The following is a 20,931-nucleotide window of genomic DNA, read 5'->3' as shown; positions in this document are numbered from 1 at the left end:
CCCTTTTTCTCCAGAGGAAGTTGGCAGCTAGCATCCCAGGACATATTACGTTCCTTTGCTCCAATGTGGCCTGTAAACATTTCCCCTATTTAACCAAGGTGGCTCAGCAGTGCCCTGAGCTGAGGAACCTCTTGTCAATGCTTCCTTCCTCACACTTGGAAATGCGAGGTATACTGCAGCTTGTAGTTTTGGATTAGTTTGAGACATTTTGTTATAAGGTTGAATGAATTCAGCAGTCATGTATTGTGACCTCCTTTCTATAGATCAAATGGGGAGGTGCGTTTCAGGATGGGGCTGGTTCAACAGTTGTTGGTGGAACAATCAGAATCAGAATCAGAAAGGGGTTTATTGCCAAATGTTGAGCAGGTTTACAACATTAGGAAATTGCTGCGGTGCTTCAGTGCAAACATAGTGTCATAAATAGCACTTAAATAGACATGAAAAAATAAAAGTAGGGATAAGAATTAAAAGTGCTACGTAGAAAGATATGTGCATGAGATATACATGAGATATATACATGAGAATAAGAATTAAAAGTGCTACGTGGAAAGATATATACATGAGTGCAGGTGGTGATCAGTGCCAAACATGGAATGATGCAGTGACACAGCGTAGGGTCATGTGTTAGTGGCGGGGACAGTCATGTGGTTATTGTTCATGTGTCCAACAGCAGAGGGGAAGAAACTGTTCTTATGGCGAGAGGTTCTGGTGCGAATGGACCGGAGCCTCCTGCCAGAGGGGAGCAGGTCAAACAGACTGTGTCCAGGGTGAGAAGGGTCAGCTGAGATCCGAGCTGCACGCCGCAGTGTCCTGGAGGTGTACAGGTCCTGCAGAGATGGGAGTCTGCAGCCAATCACCTTCTCAGCAGAGCGCACAACACGCTGCAGTCTCTGTTTGTCCCTGATAGTGGCTCCAGCGTACCACATGGTGATGGAGGAGGTGAGGATGGACTCGATGATTGCAGTGTAGAACTGCATCATCGTCCGTGTTGGCAGGTTGAATTTCTTCAGCTGCCTCAGGAAGTACATCCTCTGCTGGGCTTTCTTGATGACGGAGGTGATGGTGGGCTCCCACTTCAGGTCCTGGGTGATGGTGGTACCCAGGAAGCGGAATGAGTCCACAGAGGTGATGGGGGTGTCAGTCAGGATGATGGGGGGGAGTGGGGCTGTGTGCTTCCTGAAGTCCACAATAATCTCCACTGTCTTCTGGGCATTCAGCACCAGGTTGTTTTGGCTGCACTAAGACACCAGACGTTCAACCTCCCTCCTGTAGGCAGACTCATCCCCGTCCGAGATGAGTCCAATAACAGTGGTGTCATCTGCAGACTTGATTAGCTTGACAGACTGGTGGGTGGAGGTGCAGCAGTTGGTGTACAGGGAGAAGAGCAGAGGAGAAAGAACACAGCCCTGAGGGGAGCCGGTGCTGATGGTCCGGGAGTCCGAGACATTCTTTCCCAGCCTCACATGCTGCTTCCTGTCCGTCAGGAAGTCAGTGATCCACCGGCAGATGGGATCAGGCACATTCATCTGGGAAAGCTTGCCTCGGAGATGGTCTGGAAGGATGGTGTTGAAGGCAGAGCTGAAGTCCACAAACAGGATCCTGGCGTAGGTTCCTGGGGAGTCCAGATGCTGCAGGATGAAGTGTAGGGCCATGTTGATGGCGTCGTCTACAGACCTGTTGGCTCTGTATGCAAACTGCAGGGGGTCCAGGAGGGGGGCCGTGAGGGTCCTGAGATGGGAGAGAACTAGGCGCTCAAATGACTTCATGACCACAGATGTCGGAGCCACGGGTCTGTAGTCATTTAGTCCAGTGATCCTAGGTTTCTTGGGGATAGGGATTATGGTAGAGGACTTGAAGCAGGCAGGCACATGACATGCCTGCAGTGAGGAGTTGAAGATGCCAGAAAACACTGGGGCCAGCTCGTTTGCACAGTGTCTGAGGGTGGCAGGAGACACACCGTCTGGGCCGGGAGCTTTCCGAGCATTCAGACTCCTAAACTGCTTCCTCACATCTGCTTCATGAATATGAAGAGTTGTGGTGGGAGGAGGTGGTGTGAAATCCTCTTTTGTGTGGGGTGAGGAGGGGGGTGTTGCGGGTGAACAGTTTGAAGGTGGTGATGGCTCTATGGAGGGGGGAGAGGTGGGGGAATGAGTGTCCAAAGTGCCTCTATTGTTGGGGCCGTTGGAGGTGTGAGGGCTGCCTGATGGCTCGTCAAAACGGCAGTAGAAGTCGTTGAGGGTGTTGGCCAAGAGCAAGTCATCAGTGGAGTGGGGGGTTTTAGGCTTGTAGTTGGTGATATTCCTAAAACCTTTCCACACAGAGGCCGAGTCATTCTCTGAGATCTGCTGCTGCATCTTCTCAGAGTGCTGATGTTTAGCAATGTCCACTTCTTTAGGGAACCTGTACTTGGCCTCTCTGTAGCAGTCCCTGTCTCCGCTTCTGAACGCCTTTCTCTTTTCCAGCCGCAGCTTTTTGAGTTTAGGAGTAAACCAGGGTTTGTCATTGTTATAACTCACCCTGGTGCGTGATGGCACAATGCTGTCCTCACAGAAGTGGATATAGGAGGTGACAGTGTCCGTGAACTCGTCCAAGCTGTTAGAAGCAGCCTTCATTGTGTCCCAGTCTGTAGACTCCAAACACGTGTGAAGCTCCTCCACAGCCTCGTTGCTCCACAGTTTTTTAGTCCTCACGACAGGTTTGGAGAGCTTCAGCCTCTGTCTGTATGCGGGGATTAGGTGGATCATGACGTGGTCAGAAAGTCCGAGTGAAGCGCGCGGCACCGCGCGATAGGCCCCGCTGATCGTGCTGTAACAGTGGTCTAATGTCCTCTCCTCTCTGGTCGGGCATTTAATATACTGCTTATATTTCGGAAGCTCATGGCTCAGATTGGCTTTGTTAAAGTCCCCAAGAGCGATGATGAGAGAGTCCGGGAATGTCCGCTCCGTGTGGAGAATCTGCTCCGCGAGTGCGCACTGAGCTGCCTGCGCATCTGCGTCTGGCGGGATGTAAACAGCGGCCAGGATGAATGAAGCAAACTCCCGCGGAGAATAAAACGGTTTGCAGTGGATAAAAAGATATTCCAGAGAGGAAGAGCAGTGCTGAGCAATCACTGTCACATCTGTGCACCAGCCACTATTGATGTAGAAGCAGACACCTCCACCTTTGGACTTACCGGAGAGAGCGGCCTGCCGGTCCGCGCGCAGCAGATGGAAGCCCTCCAGCTTGAGCGCGCAGTCTGGGATGTTCTCACTGAGCCACGACTCCGTAAAACATAAGACACAGGAGGAGGCAAAGTCTCTGTTCATGCTTCTCAAGTAAACAGTTTCCTGTCTAGGGCAGCCATCACAACGAAGTACATGTCTAAAGCAGGTATGTGTCCGTGTCTGAGATTCCACTCAGTCTCCTGCTCATTAATTCTTATTTGTATACTAACTGAAATGCAGGGCGAACAGACATGCTGACCCTCCTGGCTTTGGGCTGGAACAAAAGGAAAGTGGAACAACTGGGCCGCACTTTGAGCCAGAGATATCTAAAGGTCATTTTTTCAACACCCATTTTAATGTGTGTGGTAATGGGGGAAAAACACCAGTACTCTAAAAATGTCAATATGAATGACATTTATGAATGCATTCTTAGATCATAAGGATCCTTAGAGAACAAGTGGAGAGCCTGAATGCAACCAAAAATGAGCTGGGTGTGGATGACGATACGCTGCAGCAATGGGTGGCCGATGTGCAGCAATGGGCTGAAGGTGAGTCTCAATATAATGCACTCATGTATAACAAAAGGACCCACCATGGCCTCATTAAAGAACTTAGAGTTAAGATCTTTCTGACTGTGTCAACAAACAATGAAAAATAAGCCTTGTAAAAGCAAATTTATGGCAGAGTTGTTGCGTTTCATCAAATTGGATAGAACCTGGGTTGAAATGATGTCGTACTAGTTGGTTTTATAAACCTGAACACCAACATACTTGTTATCTCATTATAATGCAGCACATGAAGGCTCCAGATGTCTTATAATGAATGTCATCAAGTCAGTGATCACAGAGTCCACTGTAGTTTGGTGACTGTTACTCATCCTGTATTCTGATTAATATTCCTCTCACTTAGAAAGTGATCAAACTGATGGCAGCCTTGGAGCGTTGCAGGCACGAGTAGAGGAGCTTGTCATCATCATCAGAGTGCGAACACAAAGTCTTTACAGACAAAATGGTGTCCCAGTTTCTTTGAAACGGACCGTTTGATGCTCAGTTTGTACAGCTTGTGCAGCTACTTTGTAAACAGAATCAAATCAGATCCAGGTTTGTTTAAGCTGGATGTGATTTGTTCTAGCAAACAAATTGATGAGTGTAGATTAAAATGTAACTATATACACTATGTGAAGGTGTGAATTTTTTATGATTATTTACAGATGGCAACAAGAGGTGACACAGAATTCACAAGGTCATCTTAGTTGAGAAGAAACGCTTGGCGGCTGCTGTTGACGACTACAACAAGCTCGCTGAACCAACAGAGCAAATCGTATCCAGTGATGCCCTCGTGCAGACCGACGTTTGGCCCTGGCAGAGCACAAGTGAACGTAAGCTCTTGATTTCTAAATATCCTTTTTAAACAAACTCCCACTATCTGAGCAGTAGTTGAATGTTTTGTTCTTGAATCATAATATGCTACTATGTTTTCCCATCTGATGCTGTTAAACTGTAGCTGCTGCTGACCTCCGGACAAAGAGAAAGGTCTATGAGAAGGTGATGGCTGTGAGGCGCCTGAGAGAGGAGGAGATGATCCTTTGCAGGGAGATGCAGCATCACTGGACAGTGTTGCGAATGCGATCTGTGGTGCTGGGAACAATCCACTCAGACTGTAAGCACTTTATTTATTTATTAATTTTTTGATGAATCGATTGAAAATAAGAGCAGATGCTAAAGTCTTACTGGATCTTTTACCTATATCTAGATTGCTAGCTAACACTGCCTTCTCCCTTTTAAAAAAATGTTTAATTATAGCATCCTAATTCCTTGTGTTTATGAGGTGAGGTTTTTTTTTGTTTGTTTTTTTTAATTTTCTCATATTTATTTGTTTTGTTCTTTTTACAGCCTCCTTTGTTGGCATGTCGGAGGATCGCCAGAAGGGACTCTGTAGCCTGGTTTTAAAAAAACAAAGTGAACTGAAAGCTGAAATGCTCAAAGTAAAGGACGTGTACAAGAGAATCCTCAGCCACCAACCACTCCTGGAAATGGACTCGGAGGAGGACATTCCAGACGATGCCACTGAGAGTGATTTGAGCACTTTTGATGAAGACTGATTGTGTCATCATTGATGTTATGTTTGGTAAAATAAAAAGTTAATCACATCTCTGTTTAAGTGACATCCCTGGTGCAGCCTTCTTAATGTCATAGAAAGACTGAAAGACATCCATTGAAAACAGGGTGCAGAAATTTAAGGTGCCAGGCCAATATCCACTACCCAGGATGTCCTTAACTGAGGGGGACCACATTAGGCCACAGCTGGTGCAGCTCACCACTGGCAGTGCAAGGTTATAACGGCCTTTAGAAAGGATAAGGATAAATTCAGTCATGGCTCAAAGCATTCATTTTTTTCATGTTGTTTTCAAATCGGTCTGGTAAATCCAAATGACCTTTGACAGGTGGCCACATATACTGCGGGCCGAGGGTAATTCAAACCAAGATAGCAATGCACAATTTGCAATAAAACCTCCAAACACATCTATTGTGTATGTAGTGTGTGACAAAAGAGCAACTTACCATTTATGGTTACAAGAGCCACAATTGCGCCGGGTGAAACCTCAACGTTACCTGCTGGGCAGTCACACACATGGTCTGGCCTTTGCACAGGCAACAGCCGAACTAACATTAAAACACACAATATATATAAAAAGAATTGGAAATTAACTGATACACAATAAATATACAATAACAGCACCCACTCATACTCATACATAGCAAGAAATGCATAAGACTTAAAAACCGTACCTAAACTCTGATGAAGGCTGAAAAAACCCTCCTGTTACTGCCTCTCTGTTGTGCAGGACAAAGCGTGTGTGAACTGCAATATCACAGTCAGCACAAAGGAATGGAAGAGGCAGGCAGTCCAGACACCTCACAACTACTTGTTTGCCACACTGACACACACGGTGTGACTGTGGATCCAGAGTAGCTAACATATGGGGTGGGATTTAAAAAGTTTTCTTCGTCCCACTCCTTTTTCAGGCAATTTTTGTGTTTTGTTTTTTGCATTTTATGTTCAATATAGGTATTTGTTGTGCCTGAAAATGAACAAAAAATAAAAAAATAAAATAAAAATATTGTCTATAAGACAAGGCCTGGCCTCTTTCCACTTTTGCGAGGACACCATATTTCTGATCGCCCAGTGAGTAGCAGCTGACTCAGACGACGTCTCACAAGTCATGGCTGCGTCCTCTTCTCCATCCTCCAACAACTGAAGGAGCTGCTGACGAAGCACCTCAGTTCCATACACTAACAGAAAAAAAATAAAGAAAGGAAGAAACTCTTCCACAAAGTGAAAAACACTCTAGGCAGTATGTTTCTTAGGACCCCACAAAAGCCCTGCATAACTCAACTATAACAACAAATATAAAAGTAAACAGAAATCACAATATATACAAGAAGGTAAAGTACCTTTTGTTGGGTTGACACTGGCAACATAACTAGGTTCTTCACGTGGACATTGATGCTGCTCTCTGGACACTGGGGGGGGATGAAGAATATTTACTTACTGAAATTCTTTGGTGAAAACAAGTTGTGAGATAAAATCAATGGTTGTGTGAACACTGACCACGTGGCATGCAACTAGTACTTCGACTGGTTGATGGTCTTTGAGGAATAAAAGCTCCCTGTCTGTCACGTTTTTTCCAGCGCACTGGTCTTGGCTGAGGTTCACTCTGTGTATCATTCTACGCAATTAACAAGGAAAAAAGGGAACACCTAAAATACAGTCCATGATTAAAGCAAAGATTATCAAACATCTTAAGTTAACCAACTTAATTTGACATAAACTTAAAAAAAAAAAATTCAAATAATATAACATTTACTCCGTACAAAATATTAGACAAGCGTGTTCCCTCTTTAACAACTGTTTCCACTAAAAATGTTACCTGCATATCTTGAAGGAGTTCGTCAGCAGCCTGAAGCTCTTCCTTCAGCTCGGGATCCTCTGAATCACTCATTTTCAAGCTACAGAGGAAAGAGATTTTTGCAGAACTCAGTGACATAAACACATAACTAACGCAATTCAAATGATTTTCAGTCTTGGCGCTCCGGTTAGCGTTAGCAATTAACGTTAGCATCATCAGTTTGTAAAGAGCTAGCAGAACTCTTAGCGCAAAACCTGCTTTACGCACCATGTGAGGGTATTTTGCAGCACACAAGTCCTTTAGCGTTTGTAATAGATTTAATCCATCATCGTTGGATTAAACGGCTAATGCTGCAGTAGCCACGTGTAGTGTTACGTAGCAAGCATGCTGACGGTAGCTGTAGCCATTTTTAAATGCATTAAACCGTTTCGAGATCAGTCACCTCTGTTTGTTTGAAGCTTTTATGAAAACACAAACTTTGAAACACACATCAAGGTATTACTTTAAATATATGTATTTTTTACATACCTGCATTAGAATCAATCAGTTCCGCCTCATTTTCTTATTCTTATAAACGGGTCTCTCCGTTCTCCCATCAGCCTTTGCTTACACAGGTTGCGTCTGATTGGTTGGAGCCGAGCGCATCCAAAACTAACAGGAGTGGTGGATGAATCTATAAATGTTTTTTACGTGTGAAATGAAAATAATAAACCTAACAAAGGATTATGTACGTTAAATCTGCGCACTTTCAGATCGTGAATCAGTTTGGAAAACACTGTGTGATGGCCACAACATGAAGCGATTTTATTGTTGAATTATCAGTGATACTTTCACGTGTTTTTGTTGAGAAATGTTAACGATGTCATTAAAAGAAAGCATTAAATTAGGGAGAAAAACCCGTTCGCGGAGAGGGTCCCCGGTTCTCCAGTTAGATTGTGCTTCACGGCGTCATGTTTCGCCGTGACGGGGTTATTATTGGAGTAAATGGATGGCTGGAGCCTCTGCTGGAAGCGTCTCTGATCGCCGCGAGCGGCTTCATATTGGAATGAATTGACAACCCACAGCGTCGCATAAAAACGTGGAAGGGTACCTTAGGCGTCAGCATGAGAAGTTAAGGGACGTGACAAATCGTCAGTATTTTACGTGTCGGGAGTGAGAACGGGTTGATCACACCCTATATTATGATAAAACCAACCGTAAATCAAATGTAGCTGCCTATATTATTGAACTGAACCAAGAGTCACTTAAAAATCTTATAAATCCTGCTTCACACCACAAAACTGAAACAAATCACCCCCGTATTTATCACTCAATCTTACCCTGCCGACTGAAGTGCCGGTCTAAATCATGCATGATTTGTCTCTTCTATATCAAAACCCAGCCATATATCAAACATTCACCGTAATCATTCAAAACTTTATTTGTAATATTATAATCAGCAAAATCAGCGTCTTATTTACAGGTCTTTAACAGTATTTGCAAATCATAATTATAAAACTCAATAACACGCTAAACAGGAAGCAAAAGTCCTCTGTGCGCTTCACAGCAGCCACCTCATTTGCATGTTCACACACCGTCTAAAAATAGCTCGCAGCGCTGCAGCTGCACGTCACACACAGCCTCGTTTCACACCCAACTCTATTATTTTATATTACAAAGACGTCTTATATTTACAATCACTCTCAGGCCTGACAGCTTTAGCGCCTACACAATTTTGACAAATTTAAGTTAACGGGTCCAACCGAAGAAAGTCCAACTTTTTTGTGATCAATTAACCAGTATCAGACTCTAACTGTTTCTGGCCTAATCTCTAAAATCCCTAACTCAATTTAACAGTGTCCAAAAAAGCGCAGATACTGTTCCAAACGGTAAGTGGTGAAACCACTAGTTATTCTGGAGTGCCCCAAGCTCCACAGTGACCAACTGACTATCCCTCAAAGAGGACAAGGCCTAGGCGTCCCCGGCCTTGGCAAGTGTTACCTCTGGGCACTGCGCTTCTTAGCGGTTCCACCGCCGTTCTAGGATAATTTCAACCCCCCGAAACAAGGGTATGACTGAGGCAGGTGCAACCTAGTGGTCAATGGAGACCCTAACTCACAAAATGACCACTCAGGTCCACTCTTATGACCAATTGGGACTTTAACCCACAAAATGACCAATTCCCTATCAAACTACTTGGGACTTTAACCCAATTTCACTGTTTTACTTTACCTTGGGACTCTAACCCAGTATTTTTCCTTTACCTTGGGACTCTAACCCAGTATTATAACTTACTTCAACTTTCAAACCTCATGAGATTTTCATTAAAATCAAAACAGGCCTTCACCAGTAACTTCAGTGAGTAGACTTTTAATTTTATCATGTCCAATTTGGCACACTTTGGAAATAGATTCAACAGGTAGTGCCTTACCTTTGTATAAGCCGGTTTATGCCCACTCGCGTCAGACCACTGGCTTGTGCCTGTCCGTTCGACAACCTCGGACCGTCCAAACCTCCAACTTCCACCCCAATACCACAGGACGAGCCCCCAAACTGTTACGGATTCAAATATTGGGGATGGAGACAAGAGAAAAACCACAATAACAACACTGGTCCGGCCGGGTTGAGTCAAACAATGATTTTAATGATCACACACGTGGGAGATGGACACCGTACGCAGACAGCATCAGATCTCAAAATGGTGGAGCATTGATCAAACTCTTATAGCCTCTAGTGGCCCCCACCTTATCATAAAAGCCTAAACATTCACATGCTTTTCTCTCACACGGCACCTAAGCTACGACCTTGGCTCCCTGCTTATCTGCTCCTGCTGAGATGGGGCAGAAAACTCCAGCATGCTCTGTTCTCTTCTAATCAGACAAATAAGGCGATGACTTTCTGCGAACAGTATTTCTTATAACTCAGCAGTATAATGCATCATAAAACAATATCATTCATTCACAATAAATCAGCAGTCTAATGTAATGCAAATCAGTTTAACAAATGCAATAGTTATCACCTTCTTCTAATTCAGGAGAATAATGCAAACTAAAACTACATAATAATTCACAATCTTTAATTAGGGGTCTAACATGGCATAAAATAATATTATAATCCCACAACAACAACATGTTGGACTGTGTCTGCATAATGTCAGTGACATGTTACTGTCTCACAACCACTTTACTGAGTCACCATGAGAGGAGCAACAGAATAAAGCTCACACTCACAACATTAGAACATCATTAGAACAACAGTAGAACAACGTGACAGAAACACATGTATTTGTGGAGAACAGAGTTTAGTTTGTCACATCAGAGAGGCAGGGAGCTGTTGACTCACACTGTTAGGGTGAACATTAAATAGCAGGGGGCGTCCTCACTGCATTTACAGCACAGCCGGCAGCTCATACCTGCTCTGCTCTGCATAATAACTCACTGGGGGTTTATGTAGTAATATTTGTCATGAGCTGTTACATAAGTACAAATATCTGTATTTTAATAGAGAAAAAGCAATAACTCAAAGTATTTTATATAAATGAGAAATTATATATTTGTTTTATTAACTGGATAAAATGTGTAAGCATAAATTATGTTCCCATCTTAGAAAGAGGCCCTTATCCACACATCAAAAATCAATTCCTATCAGCCACCATAAAAAACAAAATAATACTACCACATGAGTAAAAGCTCTGTCCATGAGACCTTTGAAGGAAAAGTCATCATGTTTCACTGATAAATCATTTCATGCTATGTTTAAAGTATATCAGTTCAATTCTCATATATTTGGAAAATTCTTTAATAACATTTTTTTATACAAAGATAATTTTGGAAGTAATTGAGTTTTTTTTTCTGCAGGGATCACCAGAGCACACAGAGCCACATGTTGTGTTTGGTACAGATTTGAAGTCACTAAGCCACAGTAACTTCTTAGTACCAAAAAAATTGCTAAACAAACTGACTGCTCTCTAAGTAGAGATGTGAGTGCTGATCAATACTCAATAAGTAATTCATTTCTAATAGGCTTTTTTAATAGTAATATGCCATCTGTCAGCTAAACAAAAAAACAAAAACACACAAAAAAAACCCGGTGTAGATCTGAACGTGTAGTATAGAGCAGTATAAAAAAAAAACAAAAAACATCTGCACAGCTCCCTGATGCTTTTTTTTTACATTTTTCACTTATACCAGGGGAATGATCTCCCAATGTTTTTGATAGCTGATGGTATTTGAGCCCACTTGTACAAATATGCTGCTTTGGTTTTTTCATCCACTCTGTTTCTCATCTCCTTCAGCTTCTGGACCTTCTCTGTGTCTTCTTTCTCATTCATTTTCTCAATCAGGAAGTCCAAGTGGTCAATAGTGGATGCTGAATCAGCTTTCAGAGCAATCTGCTCCAGGTTGACAAGATGCTGGTAGGACTCATCCAGTAACTGTGACTTCTCTGCTGTCAGCTTGCTCATTTCCTTTTCAACATTTTCTAACAGGCTCGACTTCTTCTCACCTTCTTTTTGATATTCATCATATTGCTGCTGCATTTCTTCTTTGTTCACTGATGAATCAGCTGCCTTTTTCATTGTTTCCTTCATTTCATTTGTAAGATTTTTTAACTCATGCCTCTTTAACTCATACTCTAACACAGTTTTTTTATACTCCTTTTTCATTTGTTCATTGGTCTTCATTACCCTCCTTGTCTTGGTCACATATGTCCACTTTTCTTTCACATGATCTGATGCTGGACACTTGTTAGTACAAACAGTGCAGCAACCTCCTTTCATAACCTCACAGTGTTCAGGTTTCCAGGCCATTGTGCATCCAGGATAGTGACAGTTCTCCTCACAGACTGTACAGCAGACAGCTGCTTCATAAAAAACTAAACCCCACATCCCACTATCAATGGCTTCTTTCACTTTGTAGGGCTCATCAACTTCTACAGTGAACTTCTCCTTCCTCTTCATCTCTTCTTCACGTTCCTTTATAGTTTGTTGGATTTTCAGAGCTTGTTCACTTTTCTGTTTTCCTTGGCTCTTTAGAGTTTCATGGGTTTTTTTAGCTGTTTCAAGCTTTTTCTTTTCTTCTCTCTGATTTTCTTCGTGTTCCTCCACAGCTATTCGGATCTGTCTGATTTCCATCTGCTTTAAATGAATATTCTTGATTCTCTCTTCCAAGTTTTGGATGCAGGCTGTCAGTCTGATTCGTTCATGAAGCACTTCGCCAGGTTTCATCTGTTTTTGAGAATTAGATTTTCCCATGAAGTCTATCAATTGATCCATGTTTTCCTGTGTGAATTTCCATAAATGTTTTGAAGACTCATTTTCTTGTGTTTGGTCTTCATACTGTGAGTTATTAAAGAGGAAGTAAACAGGTTGATTCTTCTCATTTTTGGCACATTTAATTTTTGCAATTTCAAGAGCATGAAGAGGGTTTTTAGGTCTGTTTCCATCTGAGTGTGTGAATAGAGGTACGATTTTTTTCTCCATGTCCTTTCCAAACAGAGACATCACTGAATCAAAGATGTACAACAGTCGGTCACTCAGTCGATTATCACTCGCCTTCATCACCAGACCAACTGCACTAATTTCATGAACTCCATCCTTTGATCCAAACAAGTCCAATAACCTTTGACTGATGATGTTATCATATTCAAACCCTCTGGTGTCTCCATATCCAGGAGTATCGATGATAGTCAGAGAGTAAGGCAGAGTTTTATCTTCAAAACCAAAGATCTCGTACAAGATCACATCTGATGTCTGACTTTCTGTCTGTCCTTCTGTTTGACTTTCTGTCTGACTTTCTGTCTGTGCTTCTGTTTGACGTTTCTTCTTCTTCTCATCTACGATCATAAACCAGACTTCATCCTCCCACTTCACTCCCATGGTGTAGTTGACTAGAGCGTTGATCAGAGTAGATTTTCCTGCTCCTGTTTCTCCCACCAGTAAGATGGTTTTATTTGTCTTGTTTGGATGTTTTTCTCCAACAGTGATTCTTGTCAGAGTTCCAATCTTCTCTTTCTTTGCTCTCAGCTGATAGACAGCAGGAGGTCCTGAACTGATGAGAAAACTGTTGGAGATGTTGTCTTCATGTGGTGATGAGATCAAACTGATCCTGCAGAGTAAAGAATAGAATGTCTTCAGTACACATGTAAACATTATGAACATGCTCCTATTGTTTAACACTGAAACCTGAACCGATCTCTTTTGATCATTTATATTCTTATTTTTGTCTGTCTGCTCTCCCAAAGCATTTGTGGTCACACTTCTGCTTTTATTAAACTTTATATGTTTCTGAGACTAAAGTGACTGTGGAGGCTGACTGTACACTGCCCACATGATCAGAAGACAGCTTCTTTTTTATTTCTTTATTTGTAATTCACAGGCTGAACAAATATACTTTTTTCCCTCAACCCTACATTTGGCTGGCATGACATTATCTGTGTGGGTCATAGCTGTTGCTGGCCTGGATTATCTGGGCAGATTAATTGTCACAGTACAAAAGGGACACTTTCCAAAAGCAGTTAAAAGACAAGTTAACATCACAAAATGATTTCAGTTGATTTTAATTTTAATTTTGATTCAGAAATTGGCATTACTGTTTCAGTTATCATCTATATAAAATATTTAACATTTATTTTCCATTAACTATAATAGTTAGTCCATGACTGATCAATGATCCCCAGCTGTAACCTTCTCTCTTTAGTGATAAGGATAAGAATCAGCATTGCCGAGTCTGAAGCCATGGTTTCAAGCTGGAAATGGTTGAAGTGCCTATCATGGTCTGGGAATAAGGTGCTGGTCCAATTTGTTTTTTTGCACACTGTTGTAGTTTTAGTTCACTATAAGAAGGTTTGTTTAATTCCCCCTCCTTTAACCAGATGTTAATTTCTCTTCGTAGTTTTTTCATGTTCTCACACTAAACACTGATTGGTTCCAGTCTCTTTACCATAAACAATGTGTTTCTACAACAAATGTAGTTCATTAGTGTTGTATCATGCTGCATGCTGACAGGAGAAAAACTTTGAATGCTGAGAGTGAAATAAACTCAGGACATACTTTCACTGATTTTTTTCATCCTCCATCTTAATCTGTACACTTTTCTCTGATAATTATCATATACCTTTGAAAATAAATTTGTTATTAATTATAATAATTACAATTAAAATGTATATGTATTAATTAATGTATTAATAACAATTGTAAACGACAGTCACTGTTCTGTAAATGATGTAGTTTGACATACCTCGGTGCTTCTCTGGTTCCTCCATCCTCTCTCTTTCTCATCTCCTTCAGCTTCTGGACCTTCTCTGTGTCTTCTTTCTCCTTCATTTTCTCAATCAGGAAGTCCAAGTGGTCAATAGTGGATGCTGAATCAGCTTTCAGAGCAATCTGCTCAAGGTTGACAAGATGCTGGTAGGACTCATCCAGTAACTGTGACTTCTGTTGGATTATTTCCTTTTCAATTAAATAAACATCCTTCTCTTTTGTTGGTGGTTCGTTCTTCTGACCTTTCCTTATCCTGGTCACATATCTCCACTTGTCTTTCACATGATCTGATGCAGAACACTTCTTGGTACATGATGTGCAAAAACCATCTACAAAGACCTCACACTGATTTAAGGACACTGTGCATCCAGGATAGTGACAGTTCTCTTCACAGACTGTACAGCTGACAGCTGTTTTTAAACCCAGCCCACACGTCTCTGCTCTGATAGGTTCTTTATGTTTAAAAACTTCAGCAACAAATGAAGTGACCTCTTCATTCTCCATGTTGTCATGTTTCTCCAGAGCTTCCTGACTCTGTTTCATCTCTCTTTGTTTCACTTCAGTGAATTTGATTCTTTCTTGCAGGTTTTGGATGCAGGCTGTCAGTCTGATACTTTCCTTTAACACTTTAAATGCTGCCTCTGGCTTTAGGGGTGTAGTTTCTTTCAGGAAGGCTGTGAACTCACTCATTCCTCTCTTTGATCGTTCAAAATTTTGTTTCAGAAATTCTTCTTCCTCGTCTTCATGCTGGCAGTTATTGAACAGAAAGTGAACTGGCTGATTCTGCTTATTTTTGGCACATTTAACTTTTGCATCTTCGAAGGCTTGAAGAACACTTTTAGGTCTTCTTCCATCTGAGTGTGTGATCAAAGCTACGGTGTTTTTCTCCAAGTTTTTTCCAAACAGAGACCTTACCAATTCAAAGATGTATTTCAGTCGGTCACTCTGTGGATTATTACTCGCCTTTATTACCACACCAACTGCACTAATTTCATGAACTCCATCCTTTGATCCAAACAAGTCCAATAACCTTTGACTGATTATGTCATCATGTTCATCTCCTCTGGTGTCTCCATATCCAGGAGTATCGATGATGGTCAGAGAGTAGGGCAGAGTTTTATCTTCAAAACCAAAGATCTCGTACACGATCACATCTGATGTCTGACTTTTCTCCTCCTCTACAATCGTAATCCAGACTTCATCTTCCCACTTCACTCCCATGGTGTAGTTGACCAGAGCGTTGATCAGAGTAGATTTTCCTGCTCCTGTTTCTCCCACCAGTAAGAGGGTTTTATTTGTCTTCCCAGCATTTTTTTCTCCAACAGTGATTCTTGTCAGAGTTCCAATCTTCTCTTTCTTTGCTCTCAGCTGGTAGACAGCAAGAGGTCCATCAAAATTCTGATCCCTTTTCGAGATGATGCTCTCATATTTCCTGCAGAGAAAGCAGAGCTCATTTTAATACACAATGATATAATTCATTTAACTGCAGTAAGTGTTTTCTGTTCTGTGAGTAGGTTGCTGATGGCTGTTCAGACTTTATTGGCTTTGAATGAAATCAAGAATTCTCTGACTGTAATTGTGCCACCAATATGAATGCAATATTATTTCTACATTTAATACACAGCTGTTATTTACATGTCGCACAATGCCAGCAGCAGAGATGCCAGCAGTTTTGTGGTGTTGAACTGGACATGAGTGGGAACTGAACAGGAAATGGCCAATATTTAGATTTTTCTTTTTGAATAAGCTTTTACTGATTTTGTGTTTATGTCATAACACTTGTTACTTATTGGAGATGGACCGATCCGATATTACGCATCGGTATCGGTCCGATACTGACCTAAATTACTGGATCGGATATTGGAGAGAAATAAAAAATGTAATCCGATCGAGTATGTGTCACGTGATAGAGCGGCTGCTGTCTGCGAGACCTGTCGGCAGTCTGTTGGAGCATGTGGAGCCTCGCTACATGCTTCCTAACCGCGGCATTTCATCTCGGCGAAAACTATCCCAGAGAAGTAAAGCAAGTGTGTAAGTTCATCCCTAAATGTTTGCATAGTATTTCCACATTTAGCTTAACAACTGATATATTGAGCCACAGCTGGACTGGCCATTGGAATTCCACATTAAGGTGAAAAGGAAACGATTTGTCCCGTACTTCAGCTAGAATTAAAAAATAGACACAAAGCTGGAGTTATTCTGTCTTTGCTGCGCAGTTGCATCTACTTATCTCATTCACTCCCCCTTCCTCTCCTGTTATTACTTCAAACATGAAACTGATCAATGATCAGCTAATCGGCTTTTCTGCCGCAAGTCCCGTCTTTCTTGTTTGTTTATCGCCCACTTTGCACTAGAAAGAGGAGACCAGCGGATAAACAACAGCAGCATGTTTAAGCTTGATCAGCTGTTGTTAGAATGTATTTAATATTACTTTCTAGTATCAGCTGATGTTTGCTGGAGCCACAGCTGTAAAAGCTGCTGATCATGATATCCGTTTGTATATGTGGTGAGAGGGAAACATGAAGATGAAACCAGGAGATGTCCTTACTGAATCATCAGAGCTGATCAGTGTTGCTAAACTATTAAATTTTTTGGGTGGAGTGTATTTTTTTCATACAGTTATAACAGAATAGCTTCGGTCTCTTGTTTTTTAAAACTTGAGAATGAACTTATACAAAATGCAGCAAAATATTTATAAAAAACAGTTTTATTGATTACAAAATACGCTATATCGGATTCATATTGGTATCGGCAGATATCCAAATTTATGATATCGGAATCGGTGTCGGACATTAAAAAGTGGTATTTAGTTTGAACATATTACTTATATGTTCAAACTAAATATATGATGATTGTTTGTTTGATAGTCCTATAGGGGAGACCGGGGATAGTTGTAACATTTTTGACATTTCTGTCTGTAGCTTGGAGCTCTTTTAAGGTAGTGGATTCAAAATTTAATGCAAAGTATTTACATGTCTCTGCTATTAAATAGTGCAGCTATTTTCTCTGCAGCACAATTACCCATTGCATGGTATGCTCTCAAACACAAAGAGTGAAATGTTACAATTAACCCCATAGTCTGGGTTAGTTGTAACATACCCCGGGGTGAGATGTAACACAATGAAATAAGGGTACTGACAAAATCTTAAGATGTAATCTATTTTATTCAACACCTGAATGCACTTATAAACATTTATGTAGCTATTTGTGTGTTTGTGAGTGTGTGTAGGAGTGTGTGACAGAGTGCAGAAATATAGATTTTGAACATACTGTAACAAAAACTTTTCACCAACTGAATTTTTCAATACTTTTGGTTGGCTTTCATTGAGTCTTCATTGGCTCGGTGGGGATTATAACCGACAACTCTTGCCACATTTGAACATAATCATTAACCTGAAAAAATGTAGCTGTGCACCAGCTTCATCAAATGAACTGTATGTGTTTCTGTCAAGTTTTTAATCACCATCAGAATCACAGTGGTGACAGATGTATGGCTGTCCTGGAGTGCAGGCCTCATGCGCCCACAGTGCACAGGTCAGGCACTTAACCCAAGCTTCTTCTGGCTTTGAGTTATTGAAGTTTTCCATGCACACAATACAGAAATTCTCATCAGCATCGGAGGAATCTGTGTTGTCCTGTTCAGTGTTTTTCATTTTCTGATTTTTCTTTCGTGATGTGGAAAGCTTGGATTGTTTTAGGTTTGTGGGAGCGGATTTGCCTTTTTTTTGGCACAGCCTCTTCTTTGGAAAACTTATTTTCCTGCTTCTCTGTTCTGCCTCAAGGGCCATCTTAACTGGTGTATCAGTGAGTATTGCTGTTTGTTTCCTTTTTCTTCCAATTGAAGGGGTTTTTCTAGGTCCAGCTTTTGGTAAGGGTCGCACATCTTCTGGGTTAAAGCCCAAGGAGGTCTGTGGGTTTTCATCACAGCCTGATGAGGGAGTAGCTTGGAGGTCAGTTGGGAGACTGGAGATGTGAGCATCTGGAGGAGTGGTCATGTCGTCAGCTGTAGGACTGGTGAGATGAGCAGCAATAGGAGCAGACTGTTGGTCAGCTGGAGAAATGTCCATATGGACTGCTGGAGAAGGACGATCTGTGACCTGTGATGGAGCAAAGTCACTGTCTTCAAATATGTTTGGATTGTATGGCCAAATTCCACAGCACTGGAATCCAGCCTGTATATTCTTTGGTGTAGCTGCTGCTGGAAGTGCCGTCCTGATAAGACCTGGTATTTCATATATTGTCATGGTCTTTCCTGGATTCATTCTCATCCAGGAATCACTTGCACTGTTCACCATCTTTTTCAGTGGGCCATAAACACTCCTGTCAAGTGGTTGGAGTTTGTGACTGCAGTGAGGGGGAAATGTGAGTATCACAATTCCATTGCTCTTGCAGAAGTCAATGGCTGCAATTGACAGGTGTGAACTGTGGTTATCCATGAGAAGAATCACTTTTTTTTCCATTGCTGACCTTGGTGTGGTTTGCAAAGTGCTTTAGGAAGATGAGGAACTCTGTTTCTTGCATCCATCCTGACTTATTTCCACTGCCAATACTTCCTACTGGCCCATCTCTGACAAAGTGGTCTGCATAACGTATGCGTGGGAACACAAACATTGGAGGAATTGTGTTGCCAATGGGATTAACTACACATGCAAGGGTGACCAGTGAACCTCTCTCTGCCGATGTCATTGCACCAACTTGTTTAGTGCCACGTTTTGCAATCACTCTGTCCGGGGTTTGCACAGTTGTTATGCCAGTCTCATCAATATTCCATATGTCATTTGCTGTTAAGGTGTGTCTCTTTAGCACTTCATCAATTTTTTTGAAAAACATTGCTACATTGTGTTGATTAAAACTGGTGGCCCGTGCCAGACTTGTAGCCTCAGCACTTCTAATGGACAAAGTTGGGTTTCGTTTCATGTAGGCTGAGAACCAGTCTGGTCCAGCCCTTGAGAATTTGTCCCATGACTTTGGATATTTGCATCCATGTTTCACTGCAAGCTGATATGCCAGTTCTTTTACCTGTAATTTTAATCACGAAATATGTTAGTATTTCTGATATACTATATTTTAAATTGCTACCATTACAAATTTCTAACTTTCCCTTGTCTTATCCTTTATTGGTTCCTATCTGCTTACCTCACGTGGACATAGTCCATAAAATGCATCTGCAGCTCTCATCAGGTATTCTGTTAATTCCTTCTCTTGTTTATCAGTGAAGACCTTCTTTCCACTCTGGTATCCTACAGGTGGGAGTTCCATTGATCCCTGCTCTTCCAGCTTTTTCCTCTCTTTACAAAATCAGTGCAAAGTGACATGGCAAATGCCATACAATTTTGCCACAGATCTGGTGGACTTTCCCTGATTTCTAACATCATTTGATGCTCTCTCCAAAATACTGAGAGGCACCCCTCGGTCAGTCTGTCTTTTCCATGACCTAGGCATACTGTAATTCAAAGAAAACAAAAAAATATGAGTTAAAGTAATAGTGGGGTAAGTTGTAACATTTGCGTGGTTGTTACAACTAACCCAGGCGGTTGCTGTTACAACTGACCCAGACTCCTATAGCCACGATCTAGTTCGCATTACAGCTAACACCTAAAACATTAGCACTAAAGACATGCACAGAATATATCCCCATAGACATACAAATAACATAATTTAAGTTTGATGAGTTTAACTGCAAAGCAGTTAGTGCTATTAGAAAATGAAATAAAGTCAAAAAACTTACTTTTTGGCATACAAATTAGTTTTTTTCTTCTAAAATTGTCTGTGTTTGTCGAAGGGTGCTGATTTTTCACCAGTGATGGAAGAACTGAATTGCGCATGTACCGAGTGAATCACATGATTTGAAACTTAGCCCTGATTGGAGAAATTAAAAGTGTTACAACTGACCCACGTTACAACTATCCCCGGTCTCCCCTACTTTTCTGTTACTGAGTCCATATGTGGTCTCATTAAACTTTAAAAGTGCATGGCCACATGAAAAATGAAAAAGAAATGGAAAGAACCACCTCCCCCCCCCCAAAACCCCCCACAATTAATAAAAGATTTTGTAACATTTACACCTAATAATTAATTACTGTATTTTTCGGACCATAAAGCGCACCGGATTAAAAGGCGCATTAAGCGAAACAAAACAGTCACCTAAGTAAAACTTTACTCAACTCATTCTTCTGCTTCCTCCACTTCCGTACAATTGATTCGTTAATGCTGAATTCTATCACAGCTGCTCTATTTCCATGTTCTACTGCGCGACTGATAGAGTTTGAAATCCGCTTCATACACAAGTATCTTAACAGGAACCATTTTGGGGTCCTCATACACACTCAATATGGTAATATTATGTTGAAGCACAGTACGTATTACTCGGCGAGGCTCCTGGCCAGAGACGGGCAGTAACGCGTTACTGTAATCCGATTACTTTTTTCAAGTAACGAGTAAAGTAAGGGATTACTATTGCAAAAACGGTAATTAGATTACCGTTACTTTCCCGTAGGAACGCTGCGTTACTAAAACCGTGATTTATTTTGCGAGAATGTCTCATGACAGTGACGTAAGCAAGTGCAACGTTCGTGACAACA

General features: G+C 41.5%; 2 protein-coding genes and 2 long non-coding RNA genes across 4 annotated transcripts; 2 read left to right on the top strand and 2 right to left on the bottom strand.

The window, feature by feature from the left end:
* Nucleotides 1–3,250: 3,250 nt before the first annotated feature.
* LOC120745202 lies at nucleotides 3,251–3,700 on the top strand. Its single transcript, XR_005698586.1, has 3 exons — nucleotides 3,251–3,369; nucleotides 3,444–3,535; nucleotides 3,637–3,700. It is a non-coding gene; the product is annotated as an uncharacterized LOC120745202 (long non-coding RNA).
* A 93-nt stretch (nucleotides 3,701–3,793) lies between these two features.
* Nucleotides 3,794–4,514, top strand: LOC120745203. The gene is made up of 2 exons (XR_005698587.1): nucleotides 3,794–4,214; nucleotides 4,414–4,514. It is a non-coding gene; the product is annotated as an uncharacterized LOC120745203 (long non-coding RNA).
* A 5,666-nt stretch (nucleotides 4,515–10,180) lies between these two features.
* LOC120745197 lies at nucleotides 10,181–15,805 on the bottom strand (the record flags this gene model as incomplete). Its single annotated transcript, XM_040049914.1, has 2 exons — nucleotides 10,181–13,196; nucleotides 14,328–15,805. Coding segments are annotated over 2 exons (3,405 nt in total), but the record flags the coding sequence as incomplete, so codon positions are not given.
* A 2,868-nt stretch (nucleotides 15,806–18,673) lies between these two features.
* Nucleotides 18,674–20,046, bottom strand: LOC120745201. Its single transcript, XM_040049919.1, has 3 exons — nucleotides 19,487–20,046; nucleotides 18,799–19,369; nucleotides 18,674–18,735 (listed from the first exon to the last, which is right to left on the bottom strand). Exons 1-3 carry the CDS (start codon nucleotides 19,607–19,609, stop codon nucleotides 18,674–18,676), a joined length of 756 nt encoding a protein of 251 aa, XP_039905853.1. The 5' UTR covers nucleotides 19,610–20,046.
* Between the last annotated feature and the right edge of the window lie 885 nt (nucleotides 20,047–20,931).

This window comes from Simochromis diagramma, unplaced genomic scaffold, assembly GCF_900408965.1.
Source record: "Simochromis diagramma unplaced genomic scaffold, fSimDia1.1 OVJJ01000007.1, whole genome shotgun sequence".
In the NCBI taxonomy this organism is placed as follows: domain Eukaryota; kingdom Metazoa; phylum Chordata; class Actinopteri; order Cichliformes; family Cichlidae; genus Simochromis; species Simochromis diagramma.
The sequence above is the reverse complement of the archived record's forward strand: the minus strand, read 5'-3'. Positions and strand labels throughout refer to the sequence as shown.

Excerpts from the sequence above, each read along its gene's own strand:
- LOC120745201 (XM_040049919.1), bottom strand. The coding sequence starts at position 19,609 with ATGGAACTCCCACCTGTAGGATACCAGAGTGGAAAGAAGGTCTTCACT. Across the intron at positions 19,370-19,486 it reads ATGGACTATGTCCACGTGAG|GTAAAAGAACTGGCATATCA; the intron begins GTAAGCAGATAG and ends TTAAAATTACAG. Across the intron at positions 18,736-18,798 it reads GGTCAGCAATGGAAAAAAAA|AGCAATGGAATTGTGATACT; the intron begins GTGATTCTTCTC and ends GACTTCTGCAAG.